Here is an 18,875-nt window from a genome sequence, read left to right on the forward strand (position 1 = left end):
GAAGACATTCATTCACAGATGAAATAGGTAAATCATATTGCTTCATATTTTTCCTTTCCCCTGTAAGGATACGGTGTGTGTCACTGAAACACATTCTTCTTGTGTCTCTTAAGACCGGACACGGTATGCCCTTGTCCTCACCCTCACGGTCCGTGCGTGTGGGGATTCCACTCTCGGTGTCACGACGGCACCGCCACACTTACTTTGGCAATAGTCCCTGGAGACAAAGTTGTTGGCATTGCCCTGGCATCCGCCGAACCAGAACTGGGTGCAACTGCCAGTGGCTGAGTTGTAGTAGAAGCGGGAAGTCCAAATGGCACAGGGTCCAGCGTCATGTGACAGGGAACACATATGGCCAGACTGAGCAGGAGCGGAGTGGTCCTAGAAAGTGAAAGAGAGAGTGAGAGAGAGCTGTGAACGATCTGAGACAAGGCAAGAAGGGCATTCTATGCCATCAAAAGGAACATCAAATTTGACATACCAATTAGGATTTGGCTAAAATACTAGAATCAGTTATAGAACCCATCGCCCTTTATGGTTGTGAGGTCTGGGGTCCGCTCCCCAACCAATAATTCACAAAATGGGACAAACACCAAATTGAGACTGCATGCAGAATTCTGCAAAAATATCCTTAGTGTAAAACCAAATCATGCATGCAGAGCAGAATAAGGCCGATACCCGCTAATTATCAAAATTCTACAACCACCTAAAAGGAAGCAATTCATACCTTCAATAACAAAGCCATCACCTACAGAGAAATACACCTGGAGAGGAGCCCCCTAAGCAAGCTGGTCCTGGGGCTCTGTTCATAAACACAAACAGACCTCACAGAGCCACAGGACAGCAACACAATTAGACCCAGCCAAATCATGAGAAAACAAAAAGATAATTACTTGACACATTGGAAAGAATTTACCAAAAACAGAGCAAATTAGAATGCTCTTTGGCCCAAAACAGAGAGTACACACTGGCAGAATACCTGAAATCTTTGACTATGTACATACTCAGTGAGCATAGCCTTGCTATTGAGAAAGGCCGCCGAAGGCAGACCTGGCTCTCAAGAGAAGACAGGCTATGTGCACACTGCCCACAAAATGAGGTGGAAACTGAGCTACACTTCCTAACCTCCTGCCAATTGTATGACCATATTAGAGACACATATTTCCCCTCAGATTACACAGACCCACAAAGAATTTGAAAACATATCCAATTTTGATAAACTCCCATATCTATTGGGTGAAATACCACAGTGTGCAGTCACAGCAGCAAGATATTGCCACTGTTGCCAACCAGTGAAGAACAAACATTGTAAATACTACCTATATTTATGTTTATTTATTTTCCCTTTCGTACTTTAACTATTTGCACATCATTACAACACTGTATATATAAATAATAGTTTGACATTTGAAATGTCTTTATTCTTTTGGAACTTTTGTAAGTGTAATGTTAATTGTTTTGTTTATTATCCATTTCACTTGCTTTGGAAATGTAAACGTACGTTTCCCATGCCAATAAATCCCTTAAATTGAATTGGAAAAAGACTGGTTGAGAGAGATGGAGAGCCATATTTCTGTGTATTAATTTTCCCTTTTGTACATCTTTACAACACTATATATAGACATATGACATTTGAAATGTCTTTACACTCAGAAGTTCTAAAATAATGTTTACTGTTAATTTTGTATTGTTTATTTCACTTTTGTTTATTATCTACTTTGAGAGAGAGATTTTCCAACCTAAAGGGATGGATAGACTGCTTTTGATTGTGAAAGACAAAGAGTGGTCTTGACATAATGGGTAGTGGGCAGCTCTTACCGCAAGTGGGTGAATATCAGGACATCCTGCCCTTCTATGACCCTGAGCAGGTGTCACCCCATCCAGACAGCAGCCGTACCTGACAACCAGAGACAAACACAGGTAAGATATAGGGTAGACAACAAACCGATAGCTGTTATGGAAAGGCACACAGGTAGGTGAGACAGAAACATGGACTCAAGATAGCATCCATGAATGTGAATGTCACTAGTTGGACTGTCAAAGTAACATCAAGTTGTGTCATAATCAGCCTCTGCATGCCATGTCTGTTTTACACAATGTTATCTCTATCGTAAAGTTGCACCCAACTGAACAGATGCCACCTAGGTCTTACCGGGTGCGTACGCAGTCATCTGCAGGACATTCCTCTCCTCTATGCCCACCGGAGGACGTGTGGCCATCAGGGCAGCAGCCGTAGTATGACTGGGAGCAGTGAGGACCAACCACAGTGGTGGAATGGGGGTCGTACACTGTGTTAGTGGCTAGAGAGAGCAAACACAGACACAGACATATGGCTACATCTTTAGATAATCTATACAAATAGCCTATATACTTAATGTACCTATAGTCTCAACAGTGACACGACTCCAGGATGCTGGCTTTTGCCTAAGCAGAGTTGCAAAGAAAAAGCCATATCTCAGACTGGCCAATAAAAATAAAAGATTAAGATGGGCAAAAGAACACAGACACTGGACAGGGGAACTCTGCCTAGAAGGCCAGCATCCCGGAGACTCTTATTCACTGATGTTGAGACTGGTGTTTTGCAGGTACTATTTAATGAAGCTGCCAGTTGAGGACTTGTGAGGCGTCTGTTTCTCAAACTAGACACTCTAATGTACTTGTCCTCTTGCTCAGTTGTGCACTGGGGCCTCCCACTCCTCTTCCTATTCTGGTTAGAGCCAGTTTGCGCTGTTCTTTGAAAGGAGTAGAACACAGCATTGTACCAGATCTTCAGTTTCTTGGCGATTTCTCGCATTGAATAGCCTTAATTTCTCAAAAAAAGAAAAGACTGACGAGTTTCAGGAGAAAGTCTTTGTTTCTGGCCATTTTGAGCCTGTAATCGAACCCACAAATGCTGATGCTCCAGATACTCAACTAGTCTAAAGAAGGCCAGTTGTATTGCTTCTTTAATCAGAACAGTTTTCAGCTGTGCTAACATAATTGCAAAAGGGTTTTCTATTGATCAATTAGCCTTTTAAAATTAGATAACACAACGTGCCATTGGAACACAGGAGTGATGGTTGCTGATAATTTGCCTCTGTATGCCTATGTAGATATTCCATTTTAAAAAATCAGCAGTTTCCAGCTACAATAGTAATTTACAATGTCTACGCTGTATTTCTGATCAATTTGATGTTATTTTAATTGACCAAAAATGTGCTTTTCTAAAACAAGGACATTTCTAAGTGACCCCCAAGCTTTTGAACAGTAGTGTAGATGGATAAAAATGTAAATAATACATGTTTTGACAGTGTATATTTTTGCTATTGTATATTTAGGAATGCCACAGTTATGTTTAGCCAGAGAGTATTTTCAGATGTTGATATACCACTTTGACTAGTTGAGCCTGTCTTGTCTATGTGTAGTTAAAAAAAATTGATGGATTACAACACTGTCTAGACAGAGAATGGGACATACTGTAAGAGAGGTGTGTTTTAGCGTAAGGAGAGATAGAAAAGTTCATTTTCAAATTCTTGTTTTGTTAAGCTATTTCTGTCTCTACCTTAAAGCCAGGATATGCATACAATTGGTACCATTGGAAAGAAAACCCTTTGAAGTTTGTAGAAATGTTAAAATAATGTAGGAGAATATAACACAATAGACATGGTAGGAGAAAATCCAAAGAAAAACCAACCTGAATTTTTTTTTGAGAGTGAGTGACCATCCTCTTTCAATGGCAAGTGTAAGAGCATACTAAAATTAACTCCCAGGATGCAATTCCTATGACTTCCACAGGGTGTCAGTCTATGTTCAATGTTTCAGGCTTGTAACTTCCAAAACGAATAAGAAATATTGGTTTTAGTACAAGGACACAGTCTTGGAAATTTGTGTTTGCGTGCTCCATGAAGACAGGACACACCTGCTAAAATTGGTTTCCTATTGAGCATACTTCTTTCTGTTAGAAATATTATAGTTTGATTACAATTTAGGGTGTCTGAAGAGTAAATAGAAATGTATTTTGACTTGTTGAAACAAAGTTTAGGGGTAGATTTTCGGATTCCTTTCTCTGCATGTTGAACGAGTCGATTACTTAAATCGATGGCGCCAACTAAACAGACTTTTTGGGATATAAAGAAGGATTTTATCCAACAAAACGACACTACATGTTATAGCTGGGACCCTTTGGATGACAAATCATAGGAATATTTTCAAAAAGTAAGTGAATATTTAATGGCTATTTGTGAATTTATGAAACCTATGCCGGTGGAAAAATATTTTGACATGAGGCGCCGTCCTCAAGCAATCGCATGGCATGTTTTCGCTGTAATAGCTACTGTAAACCGGACAGTGCAGTTAGATTAACAAGAATTTAAGCTTTCAACCGATTTAAGAAACGTATATTTACCTAAATGTTTAATATCCATCATTTTTATGATTATTTATTTGAATTGCGCGCCCTCCAGTGTCACCGGAAGTTGTCCCACTAGCGGGACGCCTAGCCCTAAGAAGTCTTTTAATTATCCCAAGTCAATCTCCACACATATGATTATAATTACGCACACAAATTGATACACATGCCCATGCATGCATAGAGACAAAAACATCCCTAACGCACACTCGTACCTGTAGAGTCATAAGGCACATATCCTCTCAGAGTGCTGTCATGTCCTGTTGGGTCATGGACACTTGGTACACCTAAACAGAGAGAGACAATGATACATGAATAGAAACTCCCCCACAGACACACACATATACTGAACAGAAGTATAAAAGCAACGTGCAACAATTTCAAAGGATTTACTGAGTTACAGTTCATAGTAGGAAATCAGTCCATTGAAATGTATTAATTTGGCCTAATTTTAAGGATTTCACATGACAGGGCAGGGGCGCAGCCATGGGTGGGCCTGGGAGGGTATAGGCCCACCCACTGGGGAGCGGGACCCAGCAAATCGGAATGAGGTTTTCGTCACAAAAGGGCTTTATTACAGACAGAAATACTCCTCATGGATTATCTTGGCAAAGGAGACATTCTTACTAGCAGAGATGTAAACAAATTTGTGCACAAAATTTGAGAGAAATAAGCTTTTGGAGTATATAGAACATTTGTGATCTTTTATTTCAGCTCATTAAAAACACTTTACAAGTTGTGTTTATATTTGTGTTCAGTATGTATGTATATACAGTACCAGGCAGAAGTTTGGACACACCCACTCATTCAAAGATGTCTTTATTTGACTATTTTCTACATTGTAGAATAATAGTGAAGACATCAAAGCTATGAAATAGCACATATGGAATCATGTAGTAACCAAAAAAGTGTTAAATAAATCAAAATATATTTTTGATTTGAGATTCTTCAAAGTAGCCATCATTTGCCTTGATGACATCTTTGCACACTCTTATTCGACTCTGGGATGCTGGCCTTGTAGGCAGAGTTGCAAAGAAAAGTCATATCACTGTCCAGTGTCTGTTCTTTTGCCCATCTTAATCTTTTCTTTTTATTGGCCAGTCTGAGATATGGCCTTTTCTTTGCAACTCTTTCTAGAAGGCCAGCATTCCAGAGTCGCCTTTTCAATGTTGATGTTGAGACTGATGTTTTGCAGGTACTATTTAATGAAGCTGCCAGTTGAGGACTTGTGAGGCGTCTGTTTCTCAAACTAGACACTCTAATGTACTTGTCCTCTTGCTCAGTTGTGCACCGGGGCCTCCCACTCTTCTTTCTATTTTATCTAGAGCCAGTTTGCTCTGTTCTGTGAAGGGAGCAGTACACCGCGTTGTACGAGATCTTCAGTTTCTTGGCAATTTCTTCCATGGAATAGCCTTCATTTCTCAGAACAAGAAAAGACTGACGAGTTTCAGAAGAAAGGTCTTTGTTTCTGGCCATTTTGAGCATGTAATCGAACCCACAAATGCTGATGCTCCAGATACTCAACTAGTCTAAAGAAGGCCAGGTTTATTGCTTCTTTAATTAGCACAACAGTTTTCAGCAGTGCTAACATAATTGCAAAAAGGTTTTCTAATGATCAATTAGCCTTTTAAAATGATCAATTGGATTAGCTAACACAACGTGCCACTGGAACACAGGAGTGATGGTTGCTGATAATGGGCGTCTCTACATCTATGTAGATATTATATTTTTTTAAATCAAGTGTTTCCAGCTACAAGTCATTTATAACATTAACAATGTCTACACAGTATTTCTGGTAAATTTTATGTAATTTTTTTGCTTTACTTTTAAAAACAAAGACATTTATAAGTGACCCCAAACTTTTGAATGGTAGTGTATATAGACACACACACACACACACACACACACACACTGGAATTGGACTCACTTTGGGCTTCATGGCAGGCCTGGGTGTTACAGTGCTCCACGGTAGCAGGTTTAGGGTGGGGGGCGCACCTGTCTTCCCCATATGGGTTCTGGTCTATGTCCATACACATTACCCTCCTCTCCCGCACCCCTCCACCACAATTCCTAGAGCACTATAGGGAGGAAGAGAGAGAGAGAGCAGAGAAAGAGAGGACAGAGAGAGCATGATAGATATATTTACACAGAAGTAGGAAGGATAAGAGAAAATGGTAGGACGTCGCCGGTCTACGAACCATCGGTCCTGGCAACCCATCATTACGCACATCTGGCAACCCATCATTACGCACACCTGCGCCCCATCATGAGGCACACCTGGACTTCATCACTTCCCTGATTACTTCCCCTTCATCTAGCACTCCGTTGTGTCACCCATTAGGTGGTATTGTTTCTTGTTTTCATGTTTAGACGCTACTCCTGTTTTTGTATTCACTCCATGGTCTTTCCTATTAAACTCACCGACTGCACCTTACTCCCTGCGTCTCCGTTACAGAATACTACCTAACAGAATGGAAGAAGCAGCCAACCGAGACCTCTCCCAGATGGTCGGCGAACAGGGGGACCTACACCGCCAACACCACGAGCAGCTGGGTCAACTGGAGACGGCAATGGATGAGGTTCTCTGCGTTCTTCAATGTATAGATCTTCCTCAAAGGACGTCCCCCCCCCAACGAGTGGAGGATCTTCTACAATGAGTCGAACCAGCACCCCAGCCTATTCAACAGTCTGCCCAGGTAAGTTTGTCCCTTCCAGACATATGACGGGACTCCATCATAATGCCATGGCCTCCTCCTCCAGTGCGCCCTCTATTTTTCTCATCAAACGGGAGCCCCCACCACCGAGAGGTCCGAGGTTGCCCCTGTTATATCCCTGCTGACCGGGCGGGTGTTGGAGTGGGCTACGGCTGTCTGGGGGAGAGGAGGAGCTGGTTTCCTATGGGAGGTTCATTGCTCTGTTCAGAGGAGACTTCGATCATCCACCGGAGGGCAGAGAGGGGGGTGAGCTCCTACTCCAACTATGGCAGGAGGACCAGACTGCTGCTGAGTACGCCCTTACCTTCCGTACAGTGGCAGCATTCAGCAGATGGAATGAGCTTGCACTCCGCTACTTATTCAGATGCGGATTGTGCGATGAGGTCCAGACGGAGCTGGCATGCCGAGTTGATACCCTCTCATTGGATGCACTCATCACGATGGCCATCCATCTGCATAAACTCCTTCGAGAGTGGTGGCACTCTCATCGCCTCTCTCCCTCCTTCGTTGACCGATCTGAGTAAGAGTCTGAACCCATGGAGGTAGGGGCCACACGCCTCCCCGTGGCTGAGTGACGCCGTTGGAGACAGCTCGGGCTCTGTCCCTATTGTGGTCAAGCGAGGCACCAGATTCAACGGTGTCCACTACGTCCCAACCCGGGAGCCACTAGAGCAGAGGGACGGTCCCGTGATCACCCGTCTCCTGGGGTAGGTGTGAGTATTCCATCATCATCACTCTCCACCAAACACTTTTTAGTATCGATTTCACTAGCTGGCTGTCCCTCGTGTCGTTCCTACAGCTCTAGTGGACTCCAGTGCCGCTGGGAATTTTATTGACCAGGCCCTTGCCTCTACCCTGAAAATAACATCATACCCGCTCTCCTTTCCGGTTCAAGCACTGTATAACTGACCACTGGGATCTGGGACACACATCACAGGACCACTCACCATCACCCTTTTGACCCCTGTACCAAGAAAATCTTCCCTTCCTCATCATCCAGGCACCCGTACACAAAGTCATCCTCGGCATCTTGTGGCTCCAACGCCACGACCCCACCATCTCCTTGTTGAGAATGGCGATCACTGTCTTGGCCGTGACCCTGGTGGTTGCTCTTCAGGCCAACATCCCGAAGGTTTACCAGGATCTCCGGGAGGTTTTTCCCAAGACCCATGCCACCTGTCTCCCTCCTCATCGCCCCTGGGACTGTGCCATCGACCTGCTAACAGACTATGCGCATTTGCGCAGCCGCATCTACCCCCTGTCAGTGGTTGAAACCAAGGCTATGGAGGAAAACAACATCCAGGAGGCTCTCCAACAGGGTTTCATCTGCCCATCCACCTCCCCTGCGTCAGCAGGTTTCTTCATGGCCAATAAGGAGGGGGGTATTCGTCCATGTATTGACTACAGAGGTCTCAATGCCATCACTACCAAGAACCGCTACCCCCTCCCGTTGGTGTCGGCTGCCATTGAACAGCTCCGTGGGGCCTGTTTTAAAGAAAAAGCTGGACCTAAGGAATGCCTACAATTTGATCCGCATCCGGGAGAGGGATGAATGGAATATGGCCTTCAGCATGATATCTGGGCACTATGAGTACTTAGTGATGCCTTATGGATAAGCCAATGCTCCGTCAGTGTTCCAGGCATTAGTGAATGAGGTGTTTCGGGAAATGCTTGGCCGTTAGGTGGTTGTGTATATCAATGATATCCTGATCTACTTGGCCACCTTGAATGAGCATATCGCCCACATCCGGGTAGTCCTGAAATGCCTCCTGGAGAACCAACTGTATGTCAAAGCGGAGAAGTGTCAGCTTCCTCAAGCTGCCGTCTCCTTCTTGGGATATAGGATCAGCCCGCAGGGAGTGGTTTTGGAGGAGAGGAAGGTAGCTGCAGTCAGGTCATGGCCAGTCCCAACCACCATAAAGGGACTACAACGGTTTTTGGAGTCCCCTCAAAGGTTGTCCCCGTAAGTTGGTGTGGAATTCTGCAGCCGATGAGGCCTTCCGCCTACTGAAAGGGGCGTTTCACCTCTGCCCCATTTCACCACCCAGATCCTATGCTTCCCTTCGTGGTGGAGGTGGACGCCTCAGAAGTGGGTGTGGGGACTGTCCTGTCACAACTTCAATGTAATCCACAAAAATTGTATCCATGTGTATACTACTCTAAAAAAGTGTCTCTTGCAGAAAGGAACCATGACGTCGGTGATCGGGAGCTCCTTGCGGTGAAGTTGGCATTAGAGGAGTGGAAATACTGGTTGAAGGGCGCCACGGACACATTTCTCATCCTCCCCGACCATCAGAACCTGGAGTACATATGGACAGCGAGGCGGCTGAACCCGCACCAAGCAAGATGGACCCTTTTCTTTACCAGATTCAACTTCACCCCGCTGCCCACATGAGGCTCCAATGCGCCGTCCTCCGCTGGGAGGAGCAGGTGGATCGTCACCGCAGTGAGGCGCCTGTGTTCCATCCTGGTGATCACGTCTGGCTCCACCAGGAACCTCCCGCTCTTCCTGCCCTGCCGGAAGCTGAGCCCTCGGTTTGTGGGGCCATTCAAAGTGCTCCGGAGGGTCAATGAGGTAACATACAGATTACAGCTTCCCACTAACTACCGGATCTCACCCTCTTTTCACGTTTCCCTCCTCAGGCCGGTGGTTCCTGGTTCCCTGGCTGATTCTGTCCCCCACGACCCACCTCCCCTGGACATCAAGGGAAGCCCCGCTTATGCGGTCAGATCCCTCCTGGACTCCTGACGTCGTGGGGGTCGGCTCCAGTACCTGGAAGACTGGGAGGGGTACAATCAAGAGGAGCGGTGATGGGTTCTGGGGGACGACATTCTAGATCCCAACATCCTCTCAGATTTCCACCTTCACCGACCGGACAAGCCCGCTCCTTGCCATCGGGGCCGTCCCCATGGCCGGCGTTGTCCTGCGACTGGAGCCGTGTGTTTGGGGTGGGGGGGGGGGGGGGGGGGGGGTGTACTGTCACGTCTACTCCTGCTTTGGTACTTGACGTCGCCGGTCTACTTACCACCGGTCCTGGCAACCCCATCATTACGCACACCTGGCAACCACAATTACGCACACCTGCACCCCATCATGAGGCACACCTGGACTTCATCACTGCCTGATTACTTCCACTTTATCTAGCACTCCGTTTTATCACCCATTAGGTAGTACAGTTTCATGTTTAGACGCTACTCCTGTTTTGTATTCCTGTATCTCCGTTACAGAGATGCTACATAAGGGTATAGTACAGAGGAGGCTGGTGGGAGGCGCTATAGGAGGACAGGCTCAATGTAATGGCCGGAATGGAGTAAGTGGAATAGTATCAAACATATGGAAACCACGTTTGACGCTGTTCCATTGATTCCAGCCATTACAATGAGCCCGTCCTCCTATAGCTCCTCTCACCAGCCTCCTCTGGTATAGTATGAGATCGAACATCCCTCTCCAACTCAAAATGCTTTGTTGACATGACAAAATTACTTGTATGTATTGCCAAAGCAACAATGTGGAACAATTTAACAAACAACTAAATGTATCTCTCTGTTACCAGTCCGAAGTCATGGACGTGCCAGCTGATGTGGATGTGGCAGGCTGGCTTGCGGCAGGCCTGGACTGCAGGTGGGCGTGTCAGACCACTGCAGGCTTGGTCCCCAAAGCGCTCCCCTCCCGCCCCCACGCAAACCACCTCTCTGGTCTGCTGGCCGTCCCCACAGGTCACCGAACACTGGGAATGGGAAATATATAATAGGGAAACTTGGCATCAAAACAAGATCAATGGCTCAATCTTACATTTGACATTTTAATAATTTAGCAGACGCTCTTATCTAGAGCAATTTACATTGGAGCAATTAGACCAATTTGTTATTTTAATGGACAACAAAAAAATGCTTTTCTTTCAAAACAAGAACATTTCTAAGTGACTCAACTTTTGAACGGTAGTGTATATTTGAGTTTAACCATAATATTTGTAGTATTGTTTGTTCTGTCTTTTCTGGTGGATTAAACTGAAATTGCAACCAACTTTCTATTGCTGTAATCTGAATGTGGCGTGAGATTGAAGCCTTTAGTGAGAGGACTAATGCTTTAATATTGAATAATTTCTGCCCTCCGAATTCATATTCATTATATAAATACATTCAATTTTGTCTGGCTTGCCATTCCAAATAAAATGTAATATTTTTCGCTCGGTGTAGGCAAGGCCATAATCAAATAGGTAAACTGGGATATGACTAAATAGTTAATCAGGGTGATTTTTCCACAAATAGACAGGTATTTTCCTTTCCTATAAAAATGTATTGTGATAATTTTCAGGATATGAATACCGAGTATGTCCGCATCACCGTCAGACCATTTTATTGGTAAACTACACAGTAATGTAAAGGTAAAAAAAAAATGTGATCCAAAATGTAATATAGTACACGTATCATGATTTGGTTGTAATCCAGAGAGGTTAGAAAAAAATATCAAGATCTCTATGAGGCTGTGAAAGGATCCAAATTGTGGATTTAAAAGAAAACAACATGAATCCTCGGCATACAATGACACCTTTGTTTTTAAACCCTGGATTTCTAGCCGCTTGATATTATTGTTGATATTATAGCTAACATTTCGATGGCCATTATAAATAAATATACTGATCGGGGACAGCCTTGTTTTACTCCTCTTGACAGTTTAATACTTTCTGAGAAGTAGCCATTATTTACAATTTTACACCTAAGGTTACCATACATAACTTTAACCCATTGTATAAGAGATTCTCTAATATTGAAATATTCCAGGCATTTATATATACATTCCAGTAGTACTTTATCAAAAAGCCTTTTCAAAGTCAGCTATGAATACCAGAACAGGTTCCCCTGATTTTTCATGGTGTTTTATTGTTTCCAGTATAGTTTGTTGATTGGACTAAATAGTTTTTGGTATATTTAAGTTTGTTTTCACTGTATTAAACTAAGCATACACTGCATACAACCTTGTTGATTTGATGATGTTTCAATGTTTAAGATGAAATGGTGCTGGAATAGCGGTGGCAATGCTCCTGTTGCCTTTGTGCGGACTTGCTTATCTACATGGTTCTAAATTAGTAGTTGTTTAGTAAGCTGTCAAACATTAACTTGCTTGACCATGCTGTAGGCCATGTAACTGTTTGTTACATGCAATATTTATTTGCTTTGTTGATTTCACAGGACAGATTTTGCCCTTCCGGTTTTGTGATGAAACAAATGCATGTGTAGTTGAATTTATTCCACCACTGTGTGACATGTCTTTTTGTTGTCTTGGCCTTATCAAGGTGGCATATGAACGAATGGGTTATAGAGCAAAAATATGCCTTTTTTACTGGCTTGGTGGGACATTACCATTATCGCGATCCTTGGTAGTATCGTGGCAAGGGAACAAAACACGAAGCGGATTGATCTTCTTTAGGAAAACAGCCCTAATGTTGGAAACAAACATCATTATGTTGTCATCCAGAGTCACATTTATTTATTTTCCAATCTGTAGCATACAATATTTTGCGTGGTTCTGGTACCGGTTCCGACTGACATTTTGGCGTATACATTGATGTGTGGACACTGTAGATGGAAATGGCTTGCATTGAGCGATAGCCCTGATTGCAACAGCCACAGTGATATGTTTTGTTCGCCTGTGTGATGTAGGATGTGAAATCTGAAACTACGGGAGGCTGGGAAACTACTTGAGACTGTCCATCAACTCCTGACTGAACCCTATGTCACAGCCACAGACAAATCCGTACATCTTAACACAGCAGGAGAGAGTGGTTACATCATTATAGCATATTCAGAGATCGATTTATAGCCATAAAAACCTAATTATTCTTAGATTTTAAACCCCCCAAAATATTTATGTTTGTCATTGATGGATAAGTATAATATTAAATGAAAGGTGTGTTCCTAGCGAGTTCAGGAAGCCAAACTAGAACTCGGTGTAGCGTTCACAGAGGTGGGGGCAGATGTTTTGATCAAGAGGGACCTCAGAGAAAATTTACATATTTTCTTAACACTAAACATGCAAATATGTATTTTACAGTTATAAGGAAGGTGAAATCTTATAGTTAGTGGATTTATAAGTTGATTATACTATATTTAGAAAGCATATAAGTCATTTCAAGCCCCTCTATTGACCATACTGGTACCAGACCTGTGTCAAATACATGAAAGTATTTGAGACTAGATGTCCTTGAATTAGTTTGGAGTATGTAGTTTTGGGACTATTCCATTGGTACCGGCTAAACTAAATCCATTGCAACTCAAAGTATTTGACATACAGTATGTATTTGACCCAGGTCTGACTGGTAACCCACCACAGTTCCACAACCACCTTTTAGTCTTATAATCATACTAGTAATAATACTGGTAACAGTCTCACTATACTGACCATACTGGTCCCCCCAGGTACCCACCACACTGAAGCTGGACACGCTGTACTCGGCACATCCCTGCTGGTTGCAGGCCTGCTGGCTTTCCGGCCTGGGTAGTTGCTGGGAGACGCAGTAAGAGTCATCCACCACATGGGGTGCCATCGAGTCCTGCACCATGCACTGCACGCTGCGGTGCTGGGTGCCACTGTTGCAGGGGGCCGAGCACTCGGACCAGGCGCTGTATGTGTAGGCATACGTGAGGGGCTCGCGGTAGCGGAGGTTGGCAGCGGGAGCGGGAGTGGCAGGCGCCACATCGCGGTCCATGCCAATGATTTCTCCATTTCTCACAGCCTAGAGAAGGAAAATATAGGGGGATTACATGGTCAAACAACATCCCTAAACAGATGACACAGCTATATTCCCCCCCACAACCTCCCTCCCATGCTAGTTTTGGTTATCCTCCTTACTCTCATCCCCAGGACAGGCCTGGGACACTCCTGCCCCCCCATGGCAGCCCCAACCCTGCAACAGGAGCCACGCCAAGTCCTCCTGTACACACCCAGAATGGAGCTTTGGCAGCCACTCCACACACTAACTTTAGCTATTATTATTTTTGCTTAATCACACTAGACCTGAATCAAACGATGAAACCAGCTGCCAAACGTTTTCTCAACGCAATGTTTGTTTTTAGTACGTGTAGTAATGTTATTGATCTGTCAGTTTCCCTAGCTAATTCCCTACTGTCACACTGACATAGTATAAACAGCTCTACACGCTTCACTGTCATGGTGAAAAGTCAGTAAACAACACTATGCTCATCATGTCTTAGTAGGATCAGGTTAATGTGTAGGCTACAGTCTGGGATCTGGGAATAATGGTAATTTCAATTGTTGAACCATTGATTCTATTCTTGGATAATATCATGTATAAATGTACACCAAAGTATTTCTTTGTCATGCCTCATCTGAACAGGATCAGATGGTGACAGGGGTCACAGCAGGGTCAGAGAACCAGAGAAGACCAGTCTCTGACGGCGCAGAAGTGAACTTTTGCAGATACAACACTTTATTCTCTCTGTGCAGCAAACACTGGACAAGCAAGAAGCTTTAAAGACTGAAACTAATTGAAGGCAGTGTGACAAACTTCAAAAGTTGATTTCAAAACTGTATCAAGGGTTGATAGAGGCTTTTCTAGATAACACAAAACATGTAAAACAAAAATGTGAGGAAGACCTGAGACACTATTGAGGATGATGATGAATGGATACCGATATGTTAGAATCCCCAGTCATATTCATATCATCTCAGACATAAATTACTGCAGTTTAAAACTTCTTATGGCTGCAATCCCGTCACCGGGATGATATGACAACAGCCAGTGACAGTGCAGGGCGCCAAATTCAAACAACAGAAATCTCATAATTAAAATTCCTCAGACATTCATGTGTCTTATATCATTTTAAAGGTAATCTTGTTGTTAATCCCACCAAAGTGTCCGATTTCAAATATGCTTTTCAGCGAAAGCACTACAAACGATTATGTTAGGTCACCACAAAACCACAATAAGCACAGCCATTTTTCCAGCGAAAGATAGCTTTCACAAAACGCAGAAAGAGATAAAATTAATCACTAACCTTTGATTATCTTCATCAGATGACACTCATAAGACTTCATGTTACACATTCCATGCATGTTTTGTTTGATAAAGTTTATATTTATATAAAAAAATCTGAGTTTACATTGGCGCGTTACATTCACTAGTTCCAAAAACATCAAGTGATTTCGCATAGCCACATCGTTTCAACAGAAATACTCATCATAAATGTAGATGATAATACAAGTTATACACATGGAATTATAGATATACCTCTCCTTAATGCAACCGCTGTGTCAGATTTTTAAAAAACTTTACGGAACAATAGCCAAATTAGCAGCTATGTTGGACTCACCAGAAACCAGAAAATACATGATAAATGTTTCCTTACCTTTGATGAACTTCATCAGAATGCAGTCCTAGGAATCCCAGGTCCACAATAAATGCTTGATTTGTTCGATAATGTCCGTTATTTATGTCCAATTAGCTACTTTGGAATTGTTTACCAAACGCGCTAACCAAAGTCACAAAGCGCGTCCACTATAACGTGACGAAATGTCCAAAAGTTCCGTAACAGTCAGTAGAAACATGTCAAACGATGTACTGAATCAATCTTTAGAATGTTGTTAACATACATCTTGAATAACGTTCCAACCGGAGAATTACATTGACTTCAGTTGACCGATGGAACGGAGCTCCCTCTCACGTGAACGCGCCAGTTCAGGGCGTGGGCACCTCATGGCAGTGATTACGCATTCCTGTCTCCTTCGGCCCCCCTTCACATTAGAGTCATCAGACAAAGTTCTATTGACTGTTGACATCTAGTGGAAGCCATAGGAAGTGAAAACTCATCCATATCTCGCTGTAATTTCAATGAGAGCTTGGTTGAAAATCTGCCACCCCCAGAAAAAATCCAAACAGAAAGTGGAACTTCTCAGGTTTTTGCCTGCCATGTGAGTTCTGTTATACTCACAAACATAATTCAAACAGTTTTATTAACTTCAGAGTGTTTTCTATCCAATACTATTAATAATATGCATATATTAGCAGGCCATTTACTCTGGGCACTTCTGTGCACCTTTCATCCAAGCTACTCAATACTGCCCCTTCAGCCATAAGAAGTTAAGACCATCCATAGAACGTACTATATGCCAATGAAACTGAATATCATCACTCAGAAATGTAATTCCTCCGCTGGAGGTGTAAAACACAAAAGGGAACATATTTGCGTATATTATGGTCTTATGAAGGCTGGCTGAGTTCTGGCAAAGAGTATGTTCTTTTATCTCAATATGTCTACAGGTTCTCCCTTTAACCTGTTTTTATTTGCTTAGAAATGTTGATACTGGAGACTGTTATCAGAAGAAACTCTGTAACCTAGCATTTATTACAAGATTTAGAGTGTATTTAGGCAATCCCTAGCTGCTGGGCTGCTCAGTCCTGGCCCTGGAGGTCTGCTGTACTGTTGTCACTCTGGCCTTGGCCTAACACACCCGAAACCAATAAAGAATGTTTCACTAAGATCCTAAAGCTGAGTGGGGTGTGTTGGGGCGCTGCAGGGCCGTGGACCCTTAGGGACAGGACAGGGTGACCCAGCTATATTGTGTGAAGTAAAAAGAGCTCTACAGTACTATTAGGCCATTGACATGAATGACAATGCATTCAGAAACTATTCAGACCACTTGTATTTTCCCACATTTTGTTACAGTACAGCCTTATTCTAAAATGTATTACATAGTTTTCCCCCCTCATCAATCTACACACAATACCACATAACGACAAAGCAAAAACAGGTTTTTAGATATTTCTTTGCAAATGTATGAAAAATCAAAAACTTAAATGTCACATTTACATAAGTATTCAGACCCTTTACTCAGTACTTTGTTGAAGCACCTTTGGCAACAATTACAGCCTCAAGTCTTCTTGGGTATGACACTATAAGCTTGGCTCAGCTTTATTTAGGGAGTTTCTCCCATTATTCTCTGCAGATCCTCCAATGCAGATGCATCCAATGCAAAAATGATATCTCTAGCTTAAACTGACAGGTTTTTAATGGGGATTTTTTATTATTACGGTAATTCGATTTCCACAGGGAACGGACGTCGACTCTAGGGGGTAAAATTTTATGTTTTGGTGCATCTAGGGCAATTCAGAAAGCTGATTGTATAAGGGCACAAGGCGAGACCCAAATGCAGACACAGGAGGCAGATGGGGACAGGTGATGGTTCATAAACCAGGTCAGAGTCCAAACAGTACCAGGCGATAGGCAGGCTCGAGGTCAGGACAGGCAGGAGTTCAGTGGTCAGGTCTGAGTCCAAACAGTACAAGGGGATAGGCAGGCTTGAGGTCAGAACAGGCATAGTGGTCGGTCAGGCAGGCGGGTTCGGCGTCAGGACAGGCAAGGGTCAAAACTAGGAGGGCTAGGAAAAAAACAGAGACTGGGAAAAATAGGAGCCAGGAAAACACTGGTTGACTTGGTAAAACAAGACGAACTGGCACAGAGAGACAGGAAACACAGGGATAAATACACCGGGGATAATAAGCGACACCAGGAGGGGGTGGAGACATGCACAAGGACAGGTGAAAGAGATCAGGGCGTGACAGATTTTTTACTGATGAATTTGTTTGTTTTTTATGATCGTGTTTTTCTTTCTGCTTGCACTTTGTATTTATGTAATTCATGGCTCATCTGTAAAAGAGACCTAAACATTTAAAAGTATACATTTCAGTGAAAGGGGATAGACAGATACAAAGACATGTATTGCATTTGTGCTTAAGGTGCTGGCACTATAGCCACTGAAACAGCCCCATGCATTTTGGTGTGTTGCCTTCATCAGAAAGATAACATTTCTAATGAATTTTCCAATTCAACAAGCAAGTTGAAGTAAGTACCTACCCAATGGGCACATATGTCAATTCAACGTCGGTTCAACGCGGAAACAACGTTGATTCAAAAAGTGTGCCCAGTGGGTAAAGTACTAAGTACTAACCCTGCAGATGCCGTTGATACAGATGTCACTGCGGCCCACATAGCAGGGTGTGCCATCCACCACGGAAGGCCTGTGTCTGTAGAAGAAGTTCTCGCCATGGGGGACGCAGTTCAGCTCACATGGGTTGGACGCTTCACAGGTAAACAACAACAGGTAAACGACAAAGTACATGAGTATTTCTTTGTGTATGGGTAATGTGGGTATGGTTAATAATCCATAGTGAAATGTTCAACTATTATTTGCATCAATATTACAGTTTTATTCAATAGCTTTGATGCATTTTTCACAAGTATGTGGTACATTTTGACAACACTTAGTACAAAACTCAAAACAGATCATCAAAAAGGCTTAAATTCTAAGAGCGTTTTCAATTGACGAAGTACAACACACAAAATCATAGTCACTTTTTCACCTGGAAATACAGGTTTCACATTGGAATATGTGTTCATATAGAGTAATTGCTTATCACAATGCAATGCTCACATTACTTTTGATATGATTGTCTATATAATTTTACTGTGAAATACCACCAGGTCATTGATTTAATCACAGAAACACAACATAATGATTTTTTGCACATTTTAGTTGTTTTAACAACCAGTTAATCCAATAGCAGAAAATGCAAGATACATGTTTCAAAATTGCCCTTTGAATATAATATGCTACAGTACTGTAAATTACAGTACATTACACTGTTTTCACATTAGGCAATACACTTGCAACACCTATCAAAATTGACCCTTCAGAAATCTAAGGTGTGATCAAAGGTGTGATCATTGAATACATCTTTCACAATCATTGATGCAAA

General features: G+C 42.9%; 1 protein-coding gene across 1 annotated transcript in view; it reads right to left on the reverse strand.

Moving 5' to 3' along the window:
* Nucleotides 1-108: 108 nt before the first annotated feature.
* The window catches only part of LOC120019244 (papilin-like), a 28,102-nt gene continuing 9,335 nt past the window's right edge, over nucleotides 109-18,875 (reverse strand). Inside the window, exons 5-12 of the mRNA XM_038962564.1 lie at nucleotides 18,068-18,198; nucleotides 13,527-13,835; nucleotides 10,653-10,829; nucleotides 6,315-6,465; nucleotides 4,603-4,674; nucleotides 2,153-2,300; nucleotides 1,819-1,897; nucleotides 109-381 (exon numbers count right to left, since the gene is read on the reverse strand). Coding sequence (XP_038818492.1) covers nucleotides 109-381; nucleotides 1,819-1,897; nucleotides 2,153-2,300; nucleotides 4,603-4,674; nucleotides 6,315-6,465; nucleotides 10,653-10,829; nucleotides 13,527-13,835; nucleotides 18,068-18,198 — 1,340 coding nt within the window. The remainder of the gene's footprint in view (nucleotides 382-1,818; nucleotides 1,898-2,152; nucleotides 2,301-4,602; nucleotides 4,675-6,314; nucleotides 6,466-10,652; nucleotides 10,830-13,526; nucleotides 13,836-18,067; nucleotides 18,199-18,875) is intronic.

Source organism: Salvelinus namaycush, chromosome 24 (assembly GCF_016432855.1).
Source record: "Salvelinus namaycush isolate Seneca chromosome 24, SaNama_1.0, whole genome shotgun sequence".
In the NCBI taxonomy this organism is placed as follows: Eukaryota; Metazoa; Chordata; class Actinopteri; order Salmoniformes; family Salmonidae; genus Salvelinus; species Salvelinus namaycush.